We start from the raw sequence: 27925 nt of genomic DNA, 5'->3' as shown, positions 1-27925 counted from the left end.
AGCAATCCAAAGCATATCGAAAACGCTTTACATTCCCAGGATTCCCTCGGGACCCGAAAGGCGAGCCCATATGCCTAGCAGATGAAGCCGGGAATTCTGGAGGCCCAGCAACCAGAGGAAGACCAAGAGCTCACACATCAAGCCACGTAAACGCCAGACACTAGTGAGTTCTTGGGGTGAAATAACAGGGCCTAAAAGCAGAAACAGCAGTAACACCGACAATTACTATTACTTAGAGGCAGCCCCACTTCCGGAACCTACCTCTCAACGACTCCACTTCCGGTCTCCTCCAAAATGCCCGCTTCCACAGATGGACGTTCAGCAACCAATGAGAATACCAACTGTTTCCGCAGGGCCGCGTGACGTTGATTAGGTCATACCTCTTCCGGGAGAAAGAAGCCTATCCTGGCGTCGGACTCAGGCGGCCTGGGCGGGGCTTCCTTGTCCGGCCCAACCAGACGGCGGGAGGGAACAAGAAGGGCAGGAGGGGCGTGCACGCCTTTTCCGCCCGGGGCCCGGAAGGGTGATGTGGCTGGGGCTCCGCCGGCCTCACTATGGTAAGCACCGGGGCTATGGGGTCGCGACTCAGCGAACGGGGCTCAGCGGGGGCTGAGGCTGAAGGGTGGGGTGATGACCCTGCGTGCGCGGGCCAGGAAGCCCGTCATTAGCTCGTTTCTCCTGGGGTTCGGAGGGTCCCCTGGCCATGTGGTCCCTGCGCGTTCCCCCTGGGAATCTGAGCCTCCGGCCCAAGGAAAACTCTGGGGTCGCGAGCCCGGCCCTTCCCGCGGAGGCTGCTTTCCAGAAATACGCCGGTTTGGCTTAACCCATGGTTCTTTGTGGCTATTGACCCTCGAGCTGCAAGTTTACTTTTGTATTTTGTTTGTTTGTTTTGCGTCTCTTTCCAGATTGGACAGTTGTTTATTTGAGCATGATATATCACTCCAAACTCCTCACCGGCATTCCCTGCACCCCCGGGCTCTACGGCCTTTCCAGACCCCTCCCCTCCCATTCTCGTTACCTTAAAGATATACAAACTATAGGTCTTTGTGATTGGGATTCCATGCAGAGGTGGTTTTCTCTTGTGGAAGCTTATCGTGAATGGAGTGGTTGCTATGGCCTTGGTGTCTTGGCACCCCCCTCACCCACTTTAAGGTGGTGTACGTGTGTGTGTGTTTCGTGTTACTGCAGATGTCTTTGCTAGTTAAGTCAGAAAAGCTTGAACGGCAGGTAAATCAGGAGAGTTCGAGAAAAGAAAATTCTTGTGCCCCCAGCCGCAGAAAAGTTGGAAAACCCAGCTTGGCCAGAGGGAGATAAGTGATCACAAAAACGCAAACGCACTGTCAACGAGTCCATTGAAACTCTTAGTGACTGTGGGACAGAGTAGAACTGCCCTTGTGTGTACCTGAGGCTCTTTACAGGAGCAGAACCCCTCCTCTTCCTCACTTGGAGTAAGTGGTGCATTTGAACTCCTACTGACCTTGTAGTTTGCCACCAGTGCCCATAAAGACCAAAACAAACTCATTGCCATTGAGTTAATTCCATCTTATACCAACCCTATAGGTCAGGGTAGAACTGCCCCTGTGAGTGGGAGACTCGCTTATGGGTGTAGCAGGCCTTATCATTCTCCCTTGGAGCAGCTAGTAATTTAGTACTGCTGACCTTGTGTTTAGTAACTCAGTGTGTCCCACTCCCAGCATAAAATCCCCAACAGCAGTGTCCAAGAGCCATGGCCTTTGTTTTGGTAAATATTTACAGCCTTTAGGTGAGCTTATGACTTTCATATGCCAAGTACTGCGTTTATGAGCATATATCTGGGAAAAGGAAGCATGCTTTTTATCATGTGTCCAAAAACAGCTATGTCTCCAAGAAAGCCAAGGCTCGCTATTACAAGTGACAAGTTGCTAAGCTTATATTGCCAGAAATTCCTCCAGAATCTCATACAGCATAAAATCCTTAGGTGCTGAATCAGAAACTCACTGTTGGCTGTTTTGCACTGGGTTCTTGTAGCTGCGAGAAGTTTACCTTCTCATAGAACAAATGGTCAAGTTTTGTCAGATTTATTTCTCAAGCTAAGGAAATCATTCTCTTGTTTCTCCTGCAACATAAGATTCTGTTACTTAAAAATGTTGACTCCCTATTTTAAAAGGAGCAGGGAGATTTAGCCTTAAATCTTAAATCATCTTCCTAGAAGCTGCAATTGAATCCTTTTGCTTCATCATAGCACAAGATGAAGATATTACTCTTCCTACAATAATATGTGCTAGTTAAAGGCAATACATTTTTGCGTTTGCAATCAACAGCATTTCAAATGTCTTGCCATGTCTTTTCAAGTGAAAATTATAGCATGTTTATAGAGCATTTAAGGAAGGCACAAAGGCTGAATTACATGTAGTCACACACTTAGCAGGTAGTGAAGCCAGGACTCTTTCTTGATGTCTATGTGCCAGAAATTCTGCTACTCTCAAAAATTGAAGTAAAGATAAAGATGTATTTTTAATTATAAGGTAGGGAAATCAGATGCACATGAATGATGGAAACAATTGCCAAGTGATGATCTTTTTCACTCTGATCTTGTGAATTTGGGACATCAGCATTTTGGAGAAAATGCAGTGTATCTGAAAGAGCGACATAGCAAAGCTTCAAGGATTAATTAGCAGTTTAAAAAAAAGAATTTGTGTATGTGAGCTTGCAGCTAGACTTATATGTTGCAATACTTCCATAATAATGACTTATTCTAACATCAAGAATTCTTCCAAAGCACTCTACTATTCTGCTGGCTTCAATAATTTGTTTCAATGGCCACACAGAACTCAACAGGCAGCAATCTCAATTAGAAGGGTTTATTAGGGAAGTTAACAGGTTACCACAAACCAGGATCAGAAACATTAAGAGGGCCCAAAAATATTCAGGGTACAGTCATTGGTCCATAGCAACGTCTCTCTTAAGCTAGTAGCCAAGTCTCTTTCGGGTCCTCAGCCTTGTGGTCCCTTGGTATCTGTGGGCCAAGAAGCCATCCAGATGCTCTGTCTCACTGTCTCGTCACTGCCCCACTGCTCTGTCTCACAGTCTCCTTATATCTGACTCTGTACTCAGCATGGCATAGTCTCCTACCTCCACCAGTTCAGGCAGGGATTTTGGACATGTTTTGTTGGGGGCTTTTCTTTAAGAGACCCGGAATGCCTCTCTGCTTCTGAGGTGGTTCTCATCTACACAGAAATAGCCACCAAGGCTGATGTGTATTATAGTGTTTTAACACACCCTACTTGCATGGCCCCACTCAATCATTGGATGGGGATTAACATAGGGGGAGGATAGAAGAGCCATATTAAGAAATATCAATTTCTAGAATTACTTCCAATTATTTTCCTTTATTGATTAATCTTGAGAAAGCTTATCCTGGTTGCTGTGTCGCTTATTTTTTTTACCTAGTCTTTGCAAACACGGCACACTAGTAAGTAGTGCCCACATTGTTTGTTAAAACAAGTATGGGATAAAGTGTGTGTAGTGTCCCTTCAGAGTTAGGTTGAAAAAAAGGTTGATAGCACAGAGGAACTAGTAGTTCTGCATGGAGAAATAAAAGGAATGGCAGTTGTAAACACCCCCCATCTATCCCCCCAAAAAGGAACTTGGTTACTGGCTGCCTCAGTATGGCTGGAATAATTAAACAGGTGGAATAGTGAGAGATAAACCCAGTCTGGAAGGGTGCTGTACCTTACAAAGGGATTTATATAATCACTTTTCAGCAAGGAAAAACTCCAGGACAGCATTTAGAAATTACCAGTTGCTCTTAGGGAGAAAGATGGAAGTTTTCTGTTCCCATGGAGATTTACAGTCTCAGAAACACAAAGGGGCAGTTCTGCTTTGTCCTGTAGGTTTGAGTCAGAATCAACTTGATGGCAGTGGGTGTCAGTGGGGGCCAGAAATGAAAGGTAGATTTTTATAACACTAGCTGGTAACAGTATGGAGGGTATCTTCAAAGAGAGCATTAAAACCTGGAAGACCCACTTGGAAACAGAAACAGTAATCCAAGTTGCAAATGATTGGTGGTCCCAAGACCACATTGCCTATAGATAATGAAGCTAAGGTTTAAACCAATCCTCCTCTATTTGCTACCTAAAACCTTTCCCTTTTCCTACACAATAATACCTTAATTCCAGAGAGGCTTCAAGAGGAAAAGGATGGCTTATGTGATTGATAGGGGCTGGTTAAAATGGCAATCCCTTGTACTCACCACTGCTTTTGCACCTCAATGCAAATGACAGCCCATTATCTTCACATAAAAATGGTTTTGACCTAGTGACCCTCTGAAAGTTTCCCATAAAGTAGAGCCACAGGCTTTGGGCTAATAGGAGTTGGTGCAGATCCTCTCTAAACTAATAGAGGTAGTGGATTATAACCCTTATGGCACAGTGCAAATTGCCTGAGAGCTTGTAGAAATTATAAATGCTCCAACTAACTGATAGTTATTTCTAGGAACGAGGCCTGGGCACTGGTCATTTTCTAAAGCTCCTAGTGATTTCTAACGGGTAACCAGGCTTCATACCGCGACTGGCCTCATACATTCAGAAATGTTCCCAGTGACTCGGTCTTGTCTTTTGCTGATCAGATAGTGTACTGGGTTGAATTCTATGCCCTCCTTGAGACTTCAGAACGTGACCTGCTTGCAAACGGTCATTGCAGATGTAATTCGTTAAGATCCCAGTCATACTGAAGTAGGATAGGCCCTTAATCAATGTGGTGTCTTTATAAGAAGAGAGACACAGAAGATGGTTAAGGAATGCCAAACAGATTGGAGTCACGCTGCCAGAAGCTGGAGGAGCCCAGGAAGGATCACATAGAAGCTTTGAAGGGAATATGACCCAGGTATCGGCTTGCTTTCAGGTGTCTAGCCTCCAGATCATTGAAAGAATGAATTTCTCTCTGGAACAACCTAATTTGTGTTAATCTGTTACGTAGCCCTAGTGAAAAAAAAACCCCACAAAATCAGGGTCCTCTTTTTGATGATAGGTTTACTTGGTCTTTGTCAGAATAGTTTCTCCTAAGCATTCATTATCAACATACATTTGTTTCATTTTTATCTTTGTTAATCATATGTATGCCTTACTGATATTTTTGGCGCCTCATTGCCTTATACAGAAATATCATTTTCTTGTACTTCACAGGTCCTGAGTTTTTTACAAATAGAAAATTTGTGGCAACCCTTTGGCAAGCAAGTCTCTCAGGGCCATTTTCAACAATATTTGCTCACTTCATGCCTGTGTCTGTCATGTTAGTAGTTCTGATGGTCCTCTTAATGCTTTTGCACTATTAACAGACTAAAGAATAGACATAAATTTTATTTGCACTAAGAACCTGTATTAGGCCTGGTTGACTAGAGAAATAAATCCAGTGACACTCATATGTGTAAGAGCTTTCTATCAAGAAATAATTATATATCAGGAAGACATCCTCATCCGGCCCAACTCAAGTCCATAAGTTCGATACTAGTCCATAAATCTCCCTTCAAACTCACCCTCACATACAGTGTTGCAGAGTGCAGGAAGATAACAGGCCTCTGGAAGCAGTCTTGTGGATCCAATGACTATGGTTCTGGCAGTGATCAGGGTCAGCCAGCAGGAAGGTGAAGGCACAGAGAAGGGGAGGTTCCCAGAACCCTCCTTATGAGAAGGCCACACCCACAAGGAGTCACCATCAGGCTGTGGTTGACAAGCTAAACTCCACTTGTACACTTCCATAGCTTCAAAGAGACATGAAATTATGTAACTACTATTGAAACTAAAAAATCCATGTGACGATTATAATCTGAAACCAATCGCACAGTGTCTCCAAGTTTAACCTCTGTCTGTAAAATATTTCAAACTAAGTAGAATAGAAATAACTTGCAGTTGTTGAAACCACCACATAGAGATGAAAATAACCCGAAATGTCCACCTATGCTCACTATTGCTAATGGGGAGCAGAGTTTGCAGGTGTTTCTAAATACAAGGGGGTACCCAGAAAATGGTATTGCACCGGGCACAGCGGAGCTTTCGTAGTACGCCTTTTTCCTGCCATGCTAGCATCGAACAACTCACTCTGAGATAGTGCACCCAGTGGCACCTCCTGGGAAGGTTCTCTCTGGTCACAGTGAATTTTTTCATAAAAGCTGTTTTGCTTGAACCTCGTTTTTTTGTGATGGTCAGTTAAAGAACAATATGCAGCTGTGAACTTTTGTTTCCTGTTCATGGGAGGAAATGCCACAGGAACTGATGTAATGTTGAACAGAGCTTACAAGGACAGCGCATGGGAAAAACTTAAGTGTATGAGTAGTTTTTCTTTTCAAAAAAGGTGAAATGTTGATGGATGACAAACCTCATTCTGGATATCTGTCAACTTCCCTTAAGAATGAAAATGTTGACTCGTAGTGCACTGGGGCTTTATTCTTCCAGGTCAGACTGTTAAATCAAGCCATCTCTTTAGAGGTTCTGAAAAGCCTGATTTGTGGAAGACTACGGGACTGGTTTTGATACCATGACAATGCACCTTTTCATGCAGCCATCTCAGTGCGCCAGTTTTGGGTAAAAAACAGCTTGCTTCTCTTGCCCTTTTGTTTCTGCAAATCTGAAGAGGGATATAAAAGAATAGCAATTTGATGACATAGACGAGGTGAAGAAAAAACAAGGAAGGTGCTGTCAGCTATCCAAACAAATGAGTTTGAAAAATGTTTCCAAGAATGGAATCACAGATTTGATGACTGTATTAAGTACAATGGAAAGTACTTTGAAGGTGATAGGTTGTTTTGTGAAAAAAAATTTACATAGGTTTGAAAAAAATTCCGGATTTTTGGGGTACCCCTTCATAGTGCAAAGTATAAACAGAAGACTTACCTATCTTTCAAACGGGACCAGTGAGATCCAATGTATATTATCTCATTTTACAATTGTCATTAAAATGACAAGTGGAGATGTTGGTTTGTACATAGTGATTTGTTTGCTTGGATTATCTCATTAAATGATACAGATATTTGTAGCCCCTGGCATTTAGAAGAGACCTGTATTCTTAGGATCTGTAACTACACTTGATGAGCTTCTTGCATTTGAATTAAAGATTTCTACCTTGTCTATTTGGTCGACTATCATAAAAGTTTATACCAAGCAACAAAGTTTGAGTGTCTATACATGTAAACTTAAATTTTTTTTAGTGTGTCTTCATGTTAGTGAATATCTTTTCAGTCAACTGCTTACTATCCTTGGGCAAAAACTATATGCATATATGAATACAATTGTACAATTACATATAGGCATGCATTTACTCCTGCATTCCCATGCATTCTGTTTTAAAAAGTAATAGCGGTACATACTAATTTACAAGTAAAGGGTAATTTAAACTGCTGACCTGACCTAGATTTGTAAATGAAAATTCTGACCTACTTTTCCAGTGCTATATCATTTTTATTGCAACTAGGTCAGAGTGTCATATCTGTGTTCTCTCTTACCTCCACCTCCAGAGAGGAATAAACTAGTTTTATATAAAATAAGTAGGTGTAATTTGTTACTATTTGGGTTTTCAAAACTATAAGTTCATCGTATTCAATTCTTATTTTAAACTGATCTTTAGTTAGAAGAACAGGCCAGTGAAAACCTATTACCCTCATAAAAGGCAGTCAGCATTTGACGTTTCCAGACACTGCTATGTGTAAAGAATTTCCTTCATCAGCAAATTGATTTAACCTTTATTTGTAATAGTTATAAAAATAAGTAAAATACATGGAGTCAAGTGATCAGGGCTGATGAAATAATATAGATTTAATCAAAGTGTCTTTTTAACCTACAAATTATGGTTAGTGACTCATCACAGAACACTCTAGACCAGCGAGTCTCAACCTGTGGGTCGTTTAACCCCCCAAGACACCACTCCTCTATCCATCTCTAGGCAGGTCCGCCCACATGCAAATACACCCACATACGAGTGAGTACCCAGCGTGAAGACTGTTACCCATGCTACACATCTGCTTCAAGACAAAATTTCATTTATTTGTAATTAGAAATAAATATTTCACATTTATAATTACATATTATTTTTGTGATTAATCACTATGCTTTAATTATGTTCAATTTGTAACAATGCAAATACATCCTGCATATCAGATATTTACATTTCGATTCATAACAGTAGCAAAATTACAGTTATGAAGTAGCAACGAAAATAATTTTCTGGCTGGGGATTAGCACATCATGTACTGTAGTAAAGGGTCACCACAGTAGGAGGTTGAGAACCACCGTTCTAGACAAACTGTTTAGCGTATCAGTGTGCTGCTTTCATTTTTGAATCTGCGCTCCTTTATACTGCTTGGACTTTCTACCTTTTTTCCTCTAGTTCAAATGTTTTGCTTTTAGCTTTTTAGTTAAAAACTTGTTTTGAAAGGTTTATTAAATATTTTTAGTAATTTGCATTAAGAGTATCTTACATATTTAAAAGATCTCCTTTATTGAGTTTTTTCTTTCATACCCAAATTTAATTAGTATAGGGTTTTTTATAGTTTTATTGACATATAATGCACATACTGTGCAATACATTAAAATATCTTAAAGATACATTTTTTAAACTGCCATCATCACTACAGTTTTACAACATTTTCTCCATTCTTATACTCATGATTCCTCACTACCCCCAACCTCATCTGCCATAATCCTAAGGAACTCTTAATCTCATTACTGTCTCTATAGATTTCCTATCCTGGACTTCATATTTAAAACATACAGAAAGCTCCATCAATGGCAATGAAATAAAATACAAGAAAATCTCAATATAAAAGAAAGTAGGGGTTTCTAATAATATAAAAATAGTAATACTTTATAATTTATCAGGGGTCCCTGAGGGTGCGAGGGAGGGAGCTGATACGAAGGGCTCAAACAGAAAGAAAATGTTTTGAAAATGATGATGGCGGCATAGGTACAAATGTATTTGATACAATTGATGCATGGATTGTTATAAGAATATAATTGATGCATGGATTGTTTTAAAAAAGAAGAGTGAATAGAAACTAGAACAAATTAAAAATGGCTTTAAAAAGAGAAAACTTAATCATGTGTTCAGTTTTAACATAACTCTCTCTGCAGTAGCCCATTTTTCAATGCAGTGTGTCTGAGTGCAGCAATACCCCATCCCTAGTCAATGACTAAGGGATTCAGTGGAGGCTTAATCTGTGTGGGAACGCTGACAAATGGATTTGGGGCTTTCACTATCTGCCGCCTTTTACAAACCGAGGGCTCAAGAGTTTAAACTCTAATGCAATTCTCTTTTCTGATCTTGGATTTTATTATTTAATATATATATATTATTTGGAATCATAGAGACCCTATAGGAGAGAGTAGACTTTGTAAGACAGAGTTAGAACTACCCCTGCAGGGAGCAGAAAGCAGCTGGGGGTTTCAAACTGCTGACCTTGCTGTTAGCAGCCCAGCCCCAAACCCCCTAAGCCGCCAGGGCTCCTAAGTGTATTTTAGTGAGAGTCAAATGAAAGTCTGTAAATTATTTCTGTTAGTGTAGGGGTGTATCCATTGTGATTAACTCTACAATCATTATGCAAAGTATTTCGTTTTAGGTTACTGACCCAGACCCCTCAGGAATGAAGGTCTGGGTCAGCCCACCAGGCAAAAAACCACAGCCAGCTGAGGTGCATGCTGAGGGCCAGGGTAATACAGAATGGGTAGTAGAAGGTAGTTCTACCTGTCAATTACGACCACATGATCAATTGCAAACACACAGCTTGTAATTGTCAGTGTATTTTCTTTGTATGTGCTTATTGTATACCTTTCCTTTGTCCAGTTATGATATATAAGGTACAATTGGACTCTGTTTTCATTTCTATGTGTGATAGATGATTGATGATAAGTATAAGTGTGATTTCATCAATGTCCCGAAATTATATAAGTTTATATGGCTAAAGAATTGGCAAGGGGTGGATTGAGATAGTTAGCTTATTGTGCCAGCCTGGCCGATAAACACAAGTGGGATTAATTGAAGGGTGGAGAGATAAATGGCTCAGTGAGCCTCGCCTTTCTTGTCTTGCTCTTTGATCATCGGACCAGTGTGCGGCTCCCTTGCTTGCTCTGTGCCTCAATTTACAGGCTACACTACCTGTGGGACGCGTAGCCTGTGGACTGTGTCATTGTAAGTTGAGGTCCCTTTAAGACCATAGGATTGAAATTTACATCTCTTGAGCTGGGGACTGACAGTTGTTTGCTTAAGACTTGGAGGACTGCTAGTGGCTCACAACTCTCTCATGGGAGTGAGTTGCACTGAGCCATTTGTACTGCTTTATATTTTAACTGTTCGTTTCTTATATTATGTATCTATCTGTTTGTAATTTAACAGTTCATTTCTTCTGATATATATATAATTATCAACAATCTGGTTTTATCTCTAGAGAACCCTGTCTAACACAATTAGACAAAAATGAATTGATATTGTAAGCATTCAGAAGCTCTAATTAGCTACGAGTAGTTTAGCCAATCTGCTGGATACGGGATGATAAAAATGCCCATCGGAGAAAATAACTTTGGAGCTTCCATTATGAGTTTTAGCAAAATTTGGAGAGTAATGAGCAAAAGTCAAGGCCACTATCCACAAGCCCATGGCCTTGTCTGGTCGTATTTGCTCCAGGGGATGCCACAGGCAGCCTGAGTCTAGGAATGGATAGACACCTCTTCGTAAAAGTGAAATGTTTGAGTGGTAGGCCCAATGTCCACCATCCCATCCTACCCTGCCCCACCCCCAAGAAGCCCTACTCCTTTCAACCTCTTTATCTTGCATTGCAAGAGACTTTGCATCTGCGATTAAAGATTTGAGATAGGGAAACCTTCCTGGATTAAGGAAGGTAAGAGTATCAAAGTGAGAAGTTATAACTACCTACTTGATCAAAGGTCTTAGTGATGTGGAGTCACCGGCAACCTTGAGAAACTGGAAAAGACAAGGAAATGCATCCACTCCTCACAGCCTCCAGAAGGAGCGCCTGTCAACCCACTTTAGAATCCAAAGATATAAATGTGTGTCGTTTGAGCCACTAACTGGTGTTAATTTGTTACAGCAGCAATAAGAAAGTAATAGTGAAATAAAGTTTTACTTTTAGCATCTAAAGCTCTTGGAAGACATTTGAGGGCATTTCAAAAAGTTTGTGGGAAGTGGAATTGAAGAATGATGGAATTTTCCCGCAAAATTTTTGAAGTTTCCTCGTGTCACAAAAGCTCTTTAGAGCACGTGAAACTACAAATCGGTTCACCCGTTAGAGAATGCTGGTGTGTGTGAGCCAACAACCAGCTTTCACTTGGGCTCCCCCTGTGCCATAAGCCCTGTGTCATAAGCACTTTGTTACAAAAACATAGATGAACTTTTCCTACTCTTTAATATAGTATGCTCTAGAAACATAAAAAATCACCTTACTGCTTAGCAAAACAAACCCCACAGTTTTCCTTAGTTTCATATACTTTTGTAGTTACATTAAGATACCTGAAAGGACACTTGTTAAGGACAGGGCTTGTACTACCCCACCCCAGTAACCTCAGGATTTTACCTACTTTTATGACAGTGTTGAAGGAAAGTGAATGAGATTTTTGTCACAGTGATTCAACTTCATGAATAAACCGACCAGTGCTTCAAATTTACCTTCTCAGGTAGAGTTTCCTAAGTAAAGTGAGACCGTCTGCTCCCAGGAAGATTTACAGCCTCAGAAACCATGGTAGGGTTGCTGTCAGTTGGAATCAACCTGAAAGCACCCTGGGTCTGTGTTGTGTAAGGAGCCAGGGAAGTTGGGCTACTAACCAAGAGTTTAGTTGCTCAAACCCACCAGCAGTTTTGAAAGAAGAAACTAGCAACTTATTTCCATAAAGATGTAGTCTTGGAAACCCTCGGAAACTGTTCTATAAGGTCACTGTGAATTGACTAAATGGCAGTAGACTAATTTAAAATATATGATTTGTAACCAGATAATTTTGAAAAAGATTTCATAACTCGAAGTGTCTTTAAAAAAAAGTTAAAATGATGCATGACTTTCCTATCATCTTAATACAAATATATCTTTGTGATTGTTCATTCTTAGCTTTTTTTCTGAGCTTTCTCCTGTCCCCTTTTTCCTAGTAAATCCTAGTTAGTTTTATACTGAACAGGAGACATAAGCTATTGTTGTCTTTAACCTTGAGACTAAACTTTTTGTATTCATTAATATAAAAATAAATAGAAGGAATGTTATAATTGGTATGGTGACATTCATGAATTTGTAATACTCGTCCCAAAGTCTGAGTATATTTAAAAGGCTGTACCACCTAAGCTTATTATACTTTAAAATAAGCCGGGAACAAGCATGTATACCATACTTGTAAATGACTATTTTATTCCTCACACAGATACATAAATGTGTCTCTCTGTGTAGGTGTGTGTACATTTCACTCTTTTAAAAACAAACGTGTTTTAAAGCGGCGTCCTCCGCTCAGCTGTGGCATAGTGATGACTTGTTGGCTGTGAGTCAAAAGATCGGCAGTTGAAAACCACCAGCAGCTCCTAGGGGAAAGAGAGGACTTTTTATTCCCGTAAGCAGTTAAAGTCTCAGAATCTCACAGGGGCCGTTCTACCTGGGCCTATGGAGTCACAGTGAGTCAGTGTTGACATAACAACCCTGAGTGTGGTGCTGAAAAAGTGTCTCAGCATTTCATTATCCCATCACACACACCTTCCCTCTCCAAGTCCCCTGGGTTATGTAGAAAACAATCTCAGACGTCATATGATTGAGAAATGTTTCTCTAGAAGGCATTTGGGGAGGGAAAGAAGCCACATTGCCAAATCATGAATGTAAATATTCCATTAGGAATCTGATAAACCTACTTTGCAAATCTCACTTCCAACCACATTGTTACTTGAATCTCCTACTTAACACAAAAGATCTGCCCATCATTTCCTGGTCCCCCACCCACCCTTATGTTATGGTCTTCTGAGCCTGTTCTTTATTCTCTGCCCATTTAACCTGTGGCTTTCAAAGTTTGACTCAATTCCTGCTTTTTCTTGGAGTCTTTCCTGACTTGTCCCTTTGGACAATGTGTATATATATTGTAAGCTTGGCTCCGGTGTTTTACATTGAGTTGCTATGTAGTGTTTTTTTTTAATCTGTGACCTAACAGGAGAAAGATGTCTTCTCCCATAAAGAGTTAAAATCTCAGAAAATCACTGGAGCCGTTCTACTCTGCCCTTTGGATTTAGTCAAAATGGACTGGATGGTGATGAGTTTGTCTCCTTTTCCATTTTAACTCCTTTAGAACTGCCGAGTGCCTCCATTGTCTCATTTACTACCTCAGATGCACCAGGATAAAAAAAGGATACAGAACGAATGCTCATTGACTGTTGATAAGTGTTACTGTTAGCTATAAAATCCTTAAAGGAAAAAAATCATGAATGTGCCTTGTTAACAACCCAGCATCCTGCTTCATGCCTCAGACAGCCCCAGATATATCCATGCGTGTTCAGTTATTCTGTCTAGGAGTACATCAGTGCTTTGTATTTCATCTGATATTACTAAGTATCCTTTATTAATATACTTTTATGTGTGTTCAAAACATAATGGCATACGAGAGATAAGCTCTGTAAGATAGTTGTTTGCTGTCTAAAATGGATCATCGGAGTTAATTTTAAAATGTATTCCATGTATAATGTATATCATTTGCTTTGAAGCTCTGTTTAATTCAGACAAAAGGCACACTGAACTTTACCCTTGCTGGCTTGGTGACACTGGTGGGTGAACGTTGGACTGCTGGCCACACATTGGTAGCTCTGACCCACCCTCTCGCCTCAGGAGAAAGATGAGGCAGAGAGGTGATCTCGTGAAGAAAAGAGTGTAGAAAAACAAGTATTAAAATTGTAATTACATCTCCTCTTTGTTTACCATTTTCAAGCCAAATGACATTTATCAAACATGAGAACTCCCAAAGAGTTTGGATTTAGTAGAAGCCATACAAAGACAATCACCATACCCCTCTTATTGTACATATAGATAGATTTTACACACTCAATTCAAACTCATAGTGGCCCTGTGTAGTTTCCAAGGTTTTAAATGCATCTTTATAAGAATCTCATTCGAACCTCAAACCAGTAGATAGCAGTCCAACAAAGATATAATGGCTGTGAAATCTGGTGTCATTGAGAACATTAGTAAATACCCCGTGTGAGGTTTCTCAGTCATTTGTACACATTCATTATGAAAAATGTAGACAGTTTTATAAAAAGGTATGTGGTTTGATTTTTGATGGCTGCTATTTGTTTAGGATTCCTCCTCATTTCTTTGTCTTATAAACGTGAGAATTGTTCATCTCTTCAAAGTTAGGACTCTTAGTCATAACTGTCCGCAAGCGTTACCTAACTGTGTGCAAGTTGCCTTTAGGAAGAGGCTTCCAAGGTTCTTGGAAGAATTCTATTCCGTGTGCCATGAACTTTTTGAAGCCCCTCTGTATATAATGGACAAATAATTCTCTAATATATGCGTAGTGATATTGCTGCACTATTTTTCATCCTTGATTCAACTATCCTTGACTGAGCTCCTGGGTGGTGAGGAGCCCTAGTGGCATAGCAGGTTAAGTGTGGAGCTGCTAGCTGCAAGTTCAGCAGTTCAAACCACCAACCAGCCCATGGGAGAAAGAGGACTCTGACGACTTCCAGGAAGAGACCCGCCCGGGCAGTTTTACTCTGCCCCATGGGTCTTTTCTATGAGCTGGAATAGACTAGATGCCAGTGACCGAGAGTGCGGTAGACACGGAGTGGAAAGGAGAGAATTTCCTGTGAAATCGAGGTGGTAGAGAAGCCAGATAGGTTAGAGGCCCTTCCTAGAAAAGATGGCCCTCGAACTGAAAGTTGTGCACGCCATATAACTTTGACCGCAAACGTGACTTCCTGCCATTTGACTCTAGAAGCTTAACAGCTTCCTGATTCCAGTGTTAACATTTTAACTTTTGAGTTAAGGTTGAACCACTAAAGAATGATTAACTGTTAAAGAATCAACCGTCAATGAACTGTTAGTTTTCACATGTAATTGAAGGTCAACACCAGAACCATGAACTCTTACATTTAAAAGCATTTGTATCCTTTTAAGAATTTCAGCCTTCAAAAGCACATTCTTCTCCTAGTCATGCGCCACCCCGTTTTCCAGATAGGAAAGAGAAACCGGTTGCACTTCCTGGTGGGGTTTGGAGACCCATGTCTTGGAAGAAGTGCCACCAGAATGCTCCTTGGAGACAAGGATGGCGAGACTTCATCTCACATACTTTGGACATTTTATCAGGAGAGACCAGTCCCTAGAAGCATACAGTGTTCGGTAAAGTGGAGGGACAGTGAAAAAGAGAAAGGCCCTCAGATGGATTGGCATGGTGGATGTAACGGCACATTCAAACAATTGTGAGGATGGCGCAGGACCAGACAGCACTTAGTTTCGTGGTACATAGGGTGCCTTTGAGTTGGGATGTAGTGAACGGTACCTAACAATAACAACATGCCCTATCTAGGTTAGGATCCTAGGATCGCTCTGTTACTTAACTTCTGATTCAGCTTTCGGTGAGATTCATGACATTCCTTCTAGTCATAATAGCATTTTTACACTTAGAATACTGTGGTTTCTCATATAATCCTTCGCCCGAAGAATCGAGAGGAAAGCACACTCCTCTGATTGGTGGTTCTGTTTCATGGGCTGGGGCAGGGATACAGCATGATTCTTAATGTGAAATTGTCTGAGGCGTTTTACTGATGCAGTTTTCTATGTGGTACTAATTTTTCTTTTCCTCTTTTCAGTCTGCCATCTTCAATTTTCAGAGTCTGTTGACTGTAATCTTGCTGCTTATATGTACCTGTGCTTATATTCGATCCTTGGCTCCCAGCGTCCTGGATAGAAATAAAACTGGGTATGTGACTAAATTCACTTTAGTTCTTGTAAACATTGAGTATAAATTGCCATGAAATTAAGCAGATTCAATAATTCCTGTATGTCACTTGGATTTGTAATGAGTTTTTATATTATTTTCTTCCTATTTTAGAAATATACAACCTTTATATAAGGATGTACATTTACTAAGTTAAAATAAATTTCTAAAGTGACTTGAAATGTGTTAGACTGGGAAAAAATACTACTTGATGTGGTTGAACTAAGGAACGATGTGTTGTCCATATTAACTCCCAATAATATGGTTTTGGGAAAGAAAAAAGGGGCGGGGGGAGACTGACAGTTGTTCCTAGAACTAATGATACTATTTAGTACGTTTTTGGGTTGTTTTGTTGTTGTGTTTTGTTATGTTTGGGGACATTGGTCTTAGTTTTTATAAAATCCTTAATAAATTGGTCATCAGATTTTGAAAGCACTACTTGCAAGTACTGTATCCATTTATAACATCCACAAATAAAATTCATATATAGGCTCTCCTGCCCTAATATATGTTACCTTTTTAAGTCTGTATCCTAAACTAAAAATCTTTGGAGAAATGAATTTCATTTACTCTGTACACTAATAAATGTTAAAGTTTTAGACATGCCTCATACCTTCCATTTCTACTTTAACATCATGAAACATTTTAAGCTTAATATGACTCTTCTCACAAAAAATGTTAAAATTGGTCAGAATATTTTTTTTTCACATATTCACAACTCAAAAGGCATTTGAATGAATTCAATCAAGGAGAAGAACATAATTAAAAGAAACCATTTAAAAACTTGAAATAAAATTTTTTGGTCTTACATATTTATAAATTTTTGTAAATAATTATCTCCAACACTTTTCCCCCCAATTCATTTCCATGGAAAATAAAGGCAAAAGTAGGGTTCTTCAAGGTTCAACCCTAATTTTCCACTAATATGAAACTTGCAGAAAGCCAGCACTGTCTAACCAAGTATGTAATTTGACTTTCACCCTATCTTTAAGGACCTAATTAGCATTTATCCCCCAACAGGTCAACCTCAATCTAAATCATTTGGCCCTCATAACCATCCCTTGTTATTCCTAGAGTTGTGCGGATATATACATGAATAAATAGAACCTGCGACCAATTTTGATTATTGAAAATCAAGAATTCTGTCATAATTAAGTCGATAGCCCAGTTCTAAAGGTTTTATTTAACCTGATAAAAGTGGAAGTAGATCTTAAATTTCAATTTATAGCAGTGTTCCATTTCCTATATACACTTTGTTCCTTTTCTTCATTCCTTACCGTTTTCTCTGAATTCTACCTGGACTTAGTCTTCTGTATTACACTTCCTACTCATCCATTTATTGACACATGTCATCTCATTTGTGATTTAGTTGTTCTTGCCTCTATCCCACCAGTCAGTTTCATTTCCTCTATTACTGTAGTAGGACCATCCTCTCATTTATCAGTGACTTAGAATTCAAATATAATGCCTTTTATGTACTTAATAAGATTCATTAAAGAATAACCAGTAGTAAAATTAAATGTTCCTCTTTTTCTGATGCTGCTTTATGAAATTTTTCTTTCAAAGGAATATAAGTTGCATGTGGAAATATCTGCTCCTCATTCCATTAGGAGCAGAAAGACCTCCATAACATGCTACATTAATAAAGGAGTTCTCAGGGCTACCAACCTTACAGTAGAGGTTGAGTAGTAGTATATTTCTCTTACACAAGAAACAACATAATAGCATGTCTACCTTTACGTCTTCTCCCATCCCCCCTGTTGAAAATATCAAAGGGTGTTTCCATTTAACAGTTTCTTTACAGACTATTCAGCGCCACTGGCTAGTCTTCATGTTGTATCGAGATGCTTAACATTTCTACTCTAGGTCTTTTATCCCCATTAATGTAGGCTTGTCTGTGCTTTCGAATTACTGTTACTGCTTTGGTTTCTTTTATATAAATTATATTTTACCTTATGTATTTAAAGATAACATCACTGCATTAAACAGTGCATCTCTTCGAAATTTTAACCTTTTTAAAGTATGTACAGACACAGTCAACTGTTTGAAAGCCTTTCATTTCTGTTTCTATTTTAATGACTGTTGACTTGGAGTCAAATCAACAGCAGTGCAGTTTTTTATTTGATTCATACATTAATTGTTTCTGTGGAATGTTTTGTAGGCCTTGCCCTTTTAATTTTTACATATTTTCTGAGCCTCATAATAAAAATTTCCTGTGATTATAGTGAGAATATTCCATGCTTAGGTGGACATGTCTAGACAGATTGGATAAAAGGAATTCTTGATGACTTCATTTTTTAAAAATAACAACTCAGGTCTTTGTCGCTTCGGGTAACTACTTTGTCATGTTTTCTGCTTTCATAGACCTATTTTTCCTTTCAGTAAATATAATTGTTGGTTTATCGTCATAAAAACCAAGCAGCAAAGTTGTATTGATATTTGCCAATGAACAAATCTATTATTTACTAATTAGCATTGGGAGTATTAGAGAGGACTGTGTAGTAACACTTGGGAGGCACTGGGGTGCTGCTGTCTTTTTGAAGTTGCTGAGTAGAAGGATTCTCCCCGTCCCCACTTTTAAAGAGCCATGGTGGTACTGTTGTTTAAGCTGATAACCACACACCACCAGACAGGCACTCCAGCTGAGATGGACAAGGTGGTCTGCTGCTGTACAGACTTACAAAGCCTTGGAAACCCTATATTGATAGGTTCGCTTTTTTCTTCTCTTTTTGTTAAATTCCTTTTTAGCATATTTTATACGTTTCCTGCTGAGACTTGGAATTGTTTTTAAAATATCAGAGATAGAGAAACCTTGATTTTGTGATAGTGTGCTATTAAAATCCATTAAGTACTCAGAATCAAGAAATCAAGTCATTAGAAATGGAAAGTGCTTCCAAAAGTTTGTAGGAAAATGGAATTAAAATATAATGGCATTTTCCACAAATATTTTGAAACCTGTGTTGTCCCTTTTTTTAAAAATGTATTATTAATTGGGAGTTCATGCATCTATCATTCCCTGGTTCACTCGTGTTGAGCAGAATTGTACAGTGGCTACCATAGTCACGTTACAAACATCCTGTTTTTTTCTGGACTCCTTGACATCGTCTCCCTTTTACCCCCCATGAGATCCTTATTCTACTTGCTGTCCCTACAGGTTCATCAACCCTGAGTTCTCTTTAGTATGAATTATTTATACATATGTATACAGATGTTATGTTTGTGGAGTTGTGGTCACATGTGCCTTTGCTCTGTGTATTACTAAAATCAGTATACCGCTCGTTTTCTTGTTAGGACTCTGTTTGCAATAACTCATCTAATCTCTATAACAACCCTACGAGGTGGGTGCTGTTATTATCTTTCACAAGTTACAACTGAGGCAACTTGATGTGCAGCCAATGAGTGCAATTTGCACTTCACCCAATGCCTTCCTGTATCTCTTCATGCTTGCTCCTCCTACTTTCAGGAGAATGTTTGGCATTCCTTGTACTCCAAGAGAAAATTGTATTATGTGACAGAAACTTTGTGTTTAATCTGTACTAAGATAGGGTTTTTTTATTTGAAATTACACTCTGAGGAGAAACATACAGAACTCAATTAAACCAATAATTTATTTCAATCTTAACCATTGATATACAATGATTCAGTAACCAGTCATCTCAGTGGGAACAAAAGTGAATATACAAATTTCCCTGTAATTTAATTACTGTGTTTTTTGTTGAGCCAGTCCAGCCCTGTTATAATAACTAATGGTATCTGTGCTGCATAATGTCAACTTCGTAGTCCTGTAATTCAGCATTTGTAATCATTTGTTGGTCAGGCCAACCAAATAATGGCTACAGTGTTTTAAATTTTTCATGTATCTAGTTAAGTGGCTCTATTGGTGTTTTGTTTTGTTTTAAGCATCTGGTGTGTTTCTACATGACAGAGCAATGTTACCCATAGGTTCCTTCCAATCCTTAAGTCCAACTACCCCATGCATAAGAGAATGAAATTCTATCTGGACCTGCACCATCCCCACAATCATTCCTGTCTCAGCCCATTGTTCAGCCACTGTGTCAGTCCATTTCTTGAATTTCTTCTGCTTTTTCACTGCCTACTTTCCCAAGCATGGTGTCCTTCTCTATATTCTTCTTATAACATACCCAACGTATGTGAGATAGTCTGACAATCCTAGCTTTGAAGGATCATTCTGGCTGAATTTCTTCCAGGAAAATTTTCTGTTTTCTTCCGGCAACCCGTGGTATATTGAGTATTCTTCTCCTGCATCGGTTCTTCTTTGATCTTCCTTCTTCATTGTCTAACTACTACAAGTATATGAGGCAGTGAAAAGTATTGTGGTTTAGGTCAATGTACTTTAGTCCACAGAGTCACATCTCTGCCATTTAGCACTTTAAAAAGGTCTTCTAAAGCACATTTGAATAATATAACACATTTGATTTCTTGACTACTGTTTATGTGTTAGTAGATTTATATAAATGAAATCCTTGCCAATATCAGTCTTCTCTCCATTTATTATACTGTATTAGTCCAATTGTGAGAATTTTTATTACTTTTTATTTTGAGGTGTGATCTGTAGTGTAAGCTCTGGAAATGCTTCATCCTCGTTGCTTTCAGAAAACAAGCTTGTCATCTATATATCACAGGTTGTTAATGAACCTTCTTCAAATCCAGATGCCTCGTTCTTCATATACTTATTTGTTCAGTGTACAGATTGCATCCGTATGGTGAAAAGATACAGTTGCTGATGTCAATCTTTCCAGATTAATAGCCATGCAGTATTCCCATATCCTGTTTGAACATCTGTCCTTGTCCATAGACAGGGTCCATCTGAGCACGATGAGGCGTTCTGGAATTCCCATTCTTAATGTTATCCATACTTGGCCTTTGCTTTAATTTTTGGCATTCTATTGGGTGACCTTTTCTTGGAACTGGACACAAATACAGGCTCCTTACTGATCGCCTAGGTAGCATATCTTCCATGTTTCTGGGCACAGACAAGTGAACACTCCCAGTGTTCCTTCCGTTTACTTACACATCTCAACTGCTGTTTGATTCATTCCTGGAGCGTTGTTTTTTACCAAATGTCTTCCTTACAGCTTGAACTTTCTTTCCTTCACAACGGTTGTTCCTTGATACCGCAGCTTCCTGAAATGAGGGAATGCAGCCAGCTTACAACAATCTTTCTTCCGTCTTCTTGTAATGATTCCTTAGTTTCATCCATGGATCCCTTCAGTATCTTAATCAGAGGCTGTAATTGTTCATCAATTTGTGTAAATCCATTGAATTTAGAACTCTAGATCTTTGCACATTTTTATTATATTTTCATTTGTCCACGAGCTTTTATTTCACTATTTCTTTCTCTTTGTATTTATATAAATTAGTATATAGTATCCCTAAATTTGGAAATGTTCTAATTATAATGAATATGTAGCCTCTTCCCACCCACCCTCCTTTTTTTGAATAAAGGATCCTTTGTGGAGTAGTGGGCTATGCATTGAGCTGTCAATCATAAGGTCAGCAGTTCAAACCCACCAGTTACTATTCAGGAGATAGACTAGGCTTTCTGTGCCTATAAAAATGTACAACTTTGGAAATTCAAAGGAGCAGCTTACTCTCTTCTGTAGAGACATGAGTTGGAATACATTCAATGGTCGTGAGATTTTTTGAATGGCACAGTTATATAAAAAGATAACATTGGAAGTTATAGTTACAGGTTAAGTATGAAACTACAGTTTGTAAAATTAACATTGAAGAGTTTTATTACTTTAGTATCAAATTCCATCAAAAAGCTTTGTTCATTTTTCACCATTGATATATGTAAATTGGCATAGAAGGAGTTTTGTTTTTACTTTTAAAAAAGTACAGGAAGTGGACACAATTATACCTAACAAAGAAATTTACCCTGTATTTGAACTATAATACCGCATTTATTCCAGTTTATATCAGGTTTTGTACATTGGTTGCTGTGCTATTAAACAATAGCAAAAACAGACTCGCTGACACCGAGTCGATTGCTACTCATAGCACCCTTTTATGATAGAGTGGAACTGCCCAAGTGGGTTTCCGAAAGTAAATCTTTATAGGAGTAGAAAGCCTCCTTTTTCTTCCATGAAGCAGCTGGTGAATTTCGAACTATTTACTTTTCTTGGTTAGCAGCTCAACACATAACCCACTATACCTCACTTTTGATATGCTTTTAGATCCTGTTTTTATACATATTTGGTGACAACATTAAATAAGAAAATTTCAAATTTGAAAGAAAACATCAGAGGTCAGAATACCAGTATATCATCAATTCTTCCCGTACCATTATAGAAAATAATGATCCAGAGGGAATTATTTACCGTTCCTAGTAATCAAGAACTACTTTTTCTTTTTTATTCTATACAGACTATTGGGTATATTTTGGAAGTGTGCCAGAATTGGTAAGTGTTTATAATCACCCACCGCTTCTTTAACTGCCAATGTTGTTAACCAATTTTACATCCATCACACACATTATCAGTTTTAAAAGTGCAAGTTTCCTCATCTTATGCTTTGTCTGCCTGCAATGTTTGCAAAATTTCTACTCTGCTCTTTTTATTATGTTGCTTACAACTTTATTTGGTGGCTAGCTCCTAACGCTTCATTAACAAGGAAGTGGACAATACAGGGGAATGTCTCCAATTCAGATGTCAGGTACCATGCTTCCTTGGTATTTGAGAGAATTTCGAGCAGCTGGCTACAGTTTGTGTGTATGTTCATAATACAGACGTAGCTTGTTGATATATATCATTTTGATACTTGAGAACGATTTTCCTCCAGAAAAATTCTAGAATTTCTAAGGCTTTCTAAGCAACCATCTAGACATAGTCATTTGATTGTCCTTTTGTTAAGCTACGGACTGTTTTTATGTCTCATAAATGGTAACTATGTTGTCTATTGAACCCCCTGTGTTTATGTGCTAGTTTGATCATATTAATTAAATTGAAGGTCAACATTATTAGCTTTTAACTTTTCATAACAAGATTGAAGATACTTAAATATAGGTATGTCTTAGCACATAATCCATGCTCAAATACAAGGTAAGTAAAAGAATTAAGATCTATTTTATTGGTGTTATTGAATAATATTTTTAACTAATCATTTCCCCCTTTTTTTAATATGCCTAATCCCAAAAGAAAACCAGTTTCAAAGCATTAACACATAGACCAGTCGAACTGATAACAAATATTTCTTTTCCATGGGAAATAATTTTTATTTAAACAAATGTTTGATTTTAGTAATTTTCATCTAATGTTAAATTTATATATTGCTACATTTTCAAGAAGCTATAACAGGACATTGGAGTAGAGACTGAAAATACAAACTCGGTTCTCATAATACTGAGACATTTTTATAAGGAGTATGTGGGAGTTGATTTTTTATATTTGAACATAGTTACAGAAGATAAACAAAAATAGTCTGTGCTATGAACTCAACATTGAATGCAGGAGTTTCAATTCTTAAAAACATCTTCCAAGGTCTGTGTTGTTAGCCATGAAAATAGTTTTGAGAGCTTTTTCTTCTCCTGTACCTTATTATAATAGATGAGACACCCACAAACAATGGAATCTGTAGGTAAGATGCTGAGTTATCCAGAAACCCCTTCTCAATTTGTGGTACTTCGATCAATCATAAGATTCTTCAATCTAGTAAAATAAAACTGGAAAGGACTTCACTGGAGAATCACCCTTTAAAATAGTGGCTATTGAAACAGGCATCGATATATTTAAAATATGCTAACCTGGTTTTCCTGTGGTGTATTCGCTCTTTTGGATTGACCAGAACATTGTTCATTTGTAAGAAGTGCCAAGGACCTTATATTGGTATAGCCATCAGTAGCACTTACATTAGTGGCTATCAGTCAAGACATTCGTCAATGTCTGGAGACTTTTTGAGCTGTTACCATGGGGTTGGAGGTGTGTGTAGTGGATAGGACCCAGGATACTGCCAAACATCTGCCAGTTCACAAGACAGCTCCTAGCAACATAGAATTATCTAACTCAAAATCTCCACAATGCTAAAGTTGGTGGACCCTGGCGGAGATTTCCAGGGAGTTGTGGTGCAGGCTTATCTGGCACCTATTCATGTATAACAGCTGCAAACCGTAATGTAACTAAAGAAATCTTAAGTACTCCTAAAAGAACCGGGAGAAAGAGCTGATTCCAAGGGGAAAAAAACACGTGTGGTGGCTGGCTAATACCCATTGCTGCTGATAGATGTGAATGTATGTAAACCAAGGGGGGTGGCTTCAGAACCTGGTCCTCCTGCAAATGAAAGGCAAGGCCAGGCTCAGAGCTGTGGAAGACCTGGAGTGAGCTGCAAGGCGGGAGCATAATGGAAGAGCAGAGCAGTGTGCAGGAACCTACCCTTGGTAAAAATAGACGTCTGCTTTTAGGAGACTACATTTTCCTCCCAGGTCTATCATTAAATGTCTAACTCATGAAAAAAAACTAGTTAAGGTATTCTTTAAGTGATATTGTATAATATGCTCTGTTTTTTAAAACCATTTGTAAGGCTTGGTTTTGGGTGGGGGGCAGGGGTGTCTTGAATTTTTTTTCTCCTTAAATGTGCAGGTTAAATAATGTAATTAAATGTGTTCGTTCTAGCCTATTATGTAGAAGCTTCAACTTTTCAGTTTGAGAGAATGATATCGGAAATTGGTGAATGCTCATTATGTGCTGTTTTCTCAACTACATACCCTTACCTTGCTTGACTTAGAATAAACTCACAAAACAAAGGATATAATTTTAATGAAGAATGAATTCATCTTAAGTTACATATCACATTATAGCAATTGAAGACCAGACAAGTTCAACTGAACCATGTTTTGCTCTACCACATGGCAATCTCTTTTAGGAAATTAAGAACAGGAAAATGAAACCCATATGTAAATTATAACCTTATAAGTTAGAGGATGAGGAATTGAAGAACTTCCTCAAATTAATTCTCAGCAGATGGAAACTGTTGGACAACATTAATTTCTACTGTTAGATGTTTAATAAGACTATTATACCAGGGAGCTTCAGACAAATTCATGAAAATGGAGTTGAAATAATACATTTTTACCACAAACTTTCTGAAGGTCCTTGTATAAGATAATGAGACTGATTCACCACAATAAGAATGACATCTTATTAGGAGGACTGGGAGTTTGGTGAGCAGCATGGGGGCCTTGTTTTGTTTTTTCTTGGTTTTAATCCAAAAGTATTCCTCCCTGCTCTTGAGTCTGTTCTGACTCCGCCGCCCTTTGAGGCAAGGTGGAAGTGCCCCTTCGGTTTCCAAGAGCCTCAACTTTCTCACTCAGAGCAGCCGATGGTTTCAAACTGCTGACCTTGCAGTTAGCAGCCCAATTCATAATCCACAATGTCGCCAGGGCTCCGTGTACTTTTTAGTTTTGTTTTTTAATCTAACAGTTTTATTGGCAAGTAATTCACTTAGCATATAATTAAATAGTTCAGTCATTCAGTCATATCACAGAGTATTGTACAATCACCCCCACATCAATTTTAGAGCACACACCCCCACCCCTGCATTGTTAAATAATTTATGTAATCTGTTTTCGTGCGAAGGAGCACCCCCCCCCTTGTCTTCATTAGTTCCTTCTGAAATCCCCTTTCCTTCCCTATCTCCCCCTCCCACTCTACTTTTAGTTTAATTTTTTTTACTTTTTCCAATTGAGATGGTCATACTGAAAAACACTAGTATCAGAACTCGGGCCATGCAGTGATTAGGTGCTTACTGCTAAGTAAACTCCACCCTCCTAGTGGAAGCACAGGTCTGGGACCCCATTTTCATGAAGATACAGCCTAGGAAACCACAGGGCTGCCCTACTGTGTCCTGTAGGTCTGCCCGAATCAGAAGCAACATGCATGCTCATCAGTTCTCTTTCTGCACTTTAATTTAGCTGGAAGGTTGTCTATTAAATATCTATGGAGAAATAAAATACTTTTTGAAAATTGTTGTATATGAGAGAAATATCTTTTATTAATATTACCGTTGTGCAAACAATAAGGGATGCTGATTAAGACCTCAATATTTTTTTTCTTTTTTTACATTTTATTAGGGACTCATACAACTCTTATCACAATCCATACATATACATACATCAATTGTATAAAGCACATCCATACATTCCCTGCCCCAATCATTCTCAAAGCATTTGCTCTCCACTTAAGCCCTTTGCATCAGGTCCTCTTTTTTTTCCCCCTCCCTCCCCTACCTCAATATTTTTGTGTTGATGAAATTGATCAAGATTCATGTTTTCCAAAACTTATCAGTCCTTGCTAAGTGAGATAAAGGAATTTAAGAACTTTAAAAGAGCTAATTTTAAAATAGCAAAACCCAAGTGATAAAAAGAGCAAACCTCTCTCTGTGAGGGAAAACTCAAAAAAAAACCAAGCAAACAAGAAACCGTTAGCACCAGATCAGTACTTGTTCACAGCAGCCCAGTTAGGACAAAGCAGAACTGCCCCTGTGAGCTTCTAAGACTGTTTTGGTTTGGGTTTTTTTTTTTCTTATTTAAATCATTTTACTGGGGGTTCATACAACTCTTATCACAATCCATACGTCCACCCATTGTGTCAAGCACATTTGTACACTTGTTGCCAACATCCTTTTGAAAACATTTTCTTTCTACTTGACCTCTTCATTTTTCTCCTCCCTCCCTGCCCCCCTCCTCACGAACCCTTGATAATTTGCACATTATTATTATTTTGCATTGTCTTACACTGTCCAACACCCTGAGACTTTTTTATGGGAGTAGAAAGCCCCATCTTTCTCCCAGACAGTAGCTGTGGGTTTAAAACTGCCGACTTTGTAGACCATGTCAGAACTCATAACCATTACGCCACCGGCCACAATGTCAAGATTGCTACGTCACTTGTACTTCCTCCTTGTTCGTTTCCTTTCTTCCTCTCCCACCCGCAGGGCAAGGAAGCATGGAGATGCCTGGTACTGTATGGATTCCTACAGCCTTGCAGTTACTGAAGGAATAGATGAGAATGGAATGGATTAGCTCCCAATCATGTCCGTTTACACGAGTTTCACAAGCCAATTTCAGATCTAATTCATCCAAAAGAAAGTCCCTTGGCTCGGAATTAATTAATTGGTAGAAATGCTACATTTCTAACCTAGAATTAATCACTTTAAAAGATTTGAGAAGAAATCCATCTCATTGTTTTCTAGTGTGTTTATTAACCAGTTTGTTTTACACCTGTTTTTTAATAATAACATCTTATTAACCATCTTGTTTTTGTCATCTATGAGGGCTTCATTTTCTCTCTAAGTGTCAGGAGTCAATGAGGGGGAGAAAATGTGGCCAAAATTGGGTGCCTCTTCTACGTGGAAGTGTACTTTCTTCCGTGAAAAAAATCAACCAATTATTTTCCTTGGACCTCTGTTCTACCTTCTGCTTGTTGTAACACTATCTAAAAACAACAACAACAAACCCAGAGGTTATACAGTGGCACAGTAATTAATGGTCCTACAAGGATTGAAACACACGGTCTTAGAACTAAAGTGAACCAGCGCAGTTTCTGTTTTCTTGTTGTATATGTAGTTCTTTTTATGTCTTGCTTTCCCCAAGCCCCTCAAATGTATGTACCTCAAAGAAGGAACTTTGTCTTAAATTTTATCTGCCCTTATAGCAAGAAATATCTTACACCAGTTGTAACCACTCATTAAGATGAATATCTCCCTTTTTCCACAGGTGAACGGAAGAGTCCTTATGTTGCAGTGTGCTGTATTGTGATGGCATTCAGCATCCTGTTCACACAGTAGCTTGGAAAAGTGCCAGAATTTAATCGCCATCAGATTTCAATATGAAAAAGGACTTACTTACAGAAAACAATGGAAAGAATGGTCAACCTTTTTATCTCTGAACATGGAGTGAGATCTATTTCCCGCTGCTGCTTTCCATTTCTATGGTATTGGACCAATGTTCTCTATAAATACGATGCAACCATTTCTTACTCAAA

At 38.7% G+C, this 27925-nt stretch overlaps 2 protein-coding genes and 1 non-coding gene across 7 annotated transcripts in view; 2 read left to right on the top strand and 1 right to left on the bottom strand.

Moving 5' to 3' along the window:
• Positions 1–342, bottom strand: part of XRCC4 (X-ray repair cross complementing 4) — a 297968-nt gene extending 297626 nt beyond the window's left edge. Inside the window, exon 1 of one of the 2 annotated variants that reach the window (XM_075541249.1) lies at positions 262–342. The gene's annotated coding sequence lies outside the window, so the exon portion shown is untranslated. The remainder of the gene's footprint in view (positions 1–261) is intronic. The other variant, XM_075541250.1, reaches the window with a different exon arrangement.
• TMEM167A (transmembrane protein 167A) lies at positions 71–27925 on the top strand. Of its 4 annotated transcripts, none has more exons than XM_075541252.1 (5): positions 71–557; positions 15799–15908; positions 19218–19264; positions 22317–22351; positions 27658–27925. In XM_075541252.1, exons 1-5 carry the CDS (start codon positions 555–557, stop codon positions 27697–27699), a joined length of 237 nt encoding a protein of 78 aa, XP_075397367.1. In that variant the 5' UTR covers positions 71–554; the 3' UTR covers positions 27700–27925. The 4 variants fall into 4 exon arrangements, with proteins under 4 accessions (XP_075397367.1, XP_075397369.1, XP_075397366.1 ...); XM_075541251.1 differs by lacking the exon at positions 71–557 and adding an exon at positions 651–4863; XM_075541254.1 differs by lacking the exon at positions 19218–19264 and having other exon boundaries at positions 423–557.
• Positions 17502–17636, top strand: LOC142441685 (small nucleolar RNA U109). Its single transcript, XR_012783039.1, has one exon. It is a non-coding gene; the product is annotated as a small nucleolar RNA U109 (small nucleolar RNA).

Source organism: Tenrec ecaudatus, chromosome 2 (genome assembly GCF_050624435.1).
Source record: "Tenrec ecaudatus isolate mTenEca1 chromosome 2, mTenEca1.hap1, whole genome shotgun sequence".
In the NCBI taxonomy this organism is placed as follows: domain Eukaryota; kingdom Metazoa; phylum Chordata; class Mammalia; order Afrosoricida; family Tenrecidae; genus Tenrec; species Tenrec ecaudatus.
Note: the sequence above shows the minus strand (reverse complement) of the source record. Positions and strands in the feature narration are given on the sequence as shown.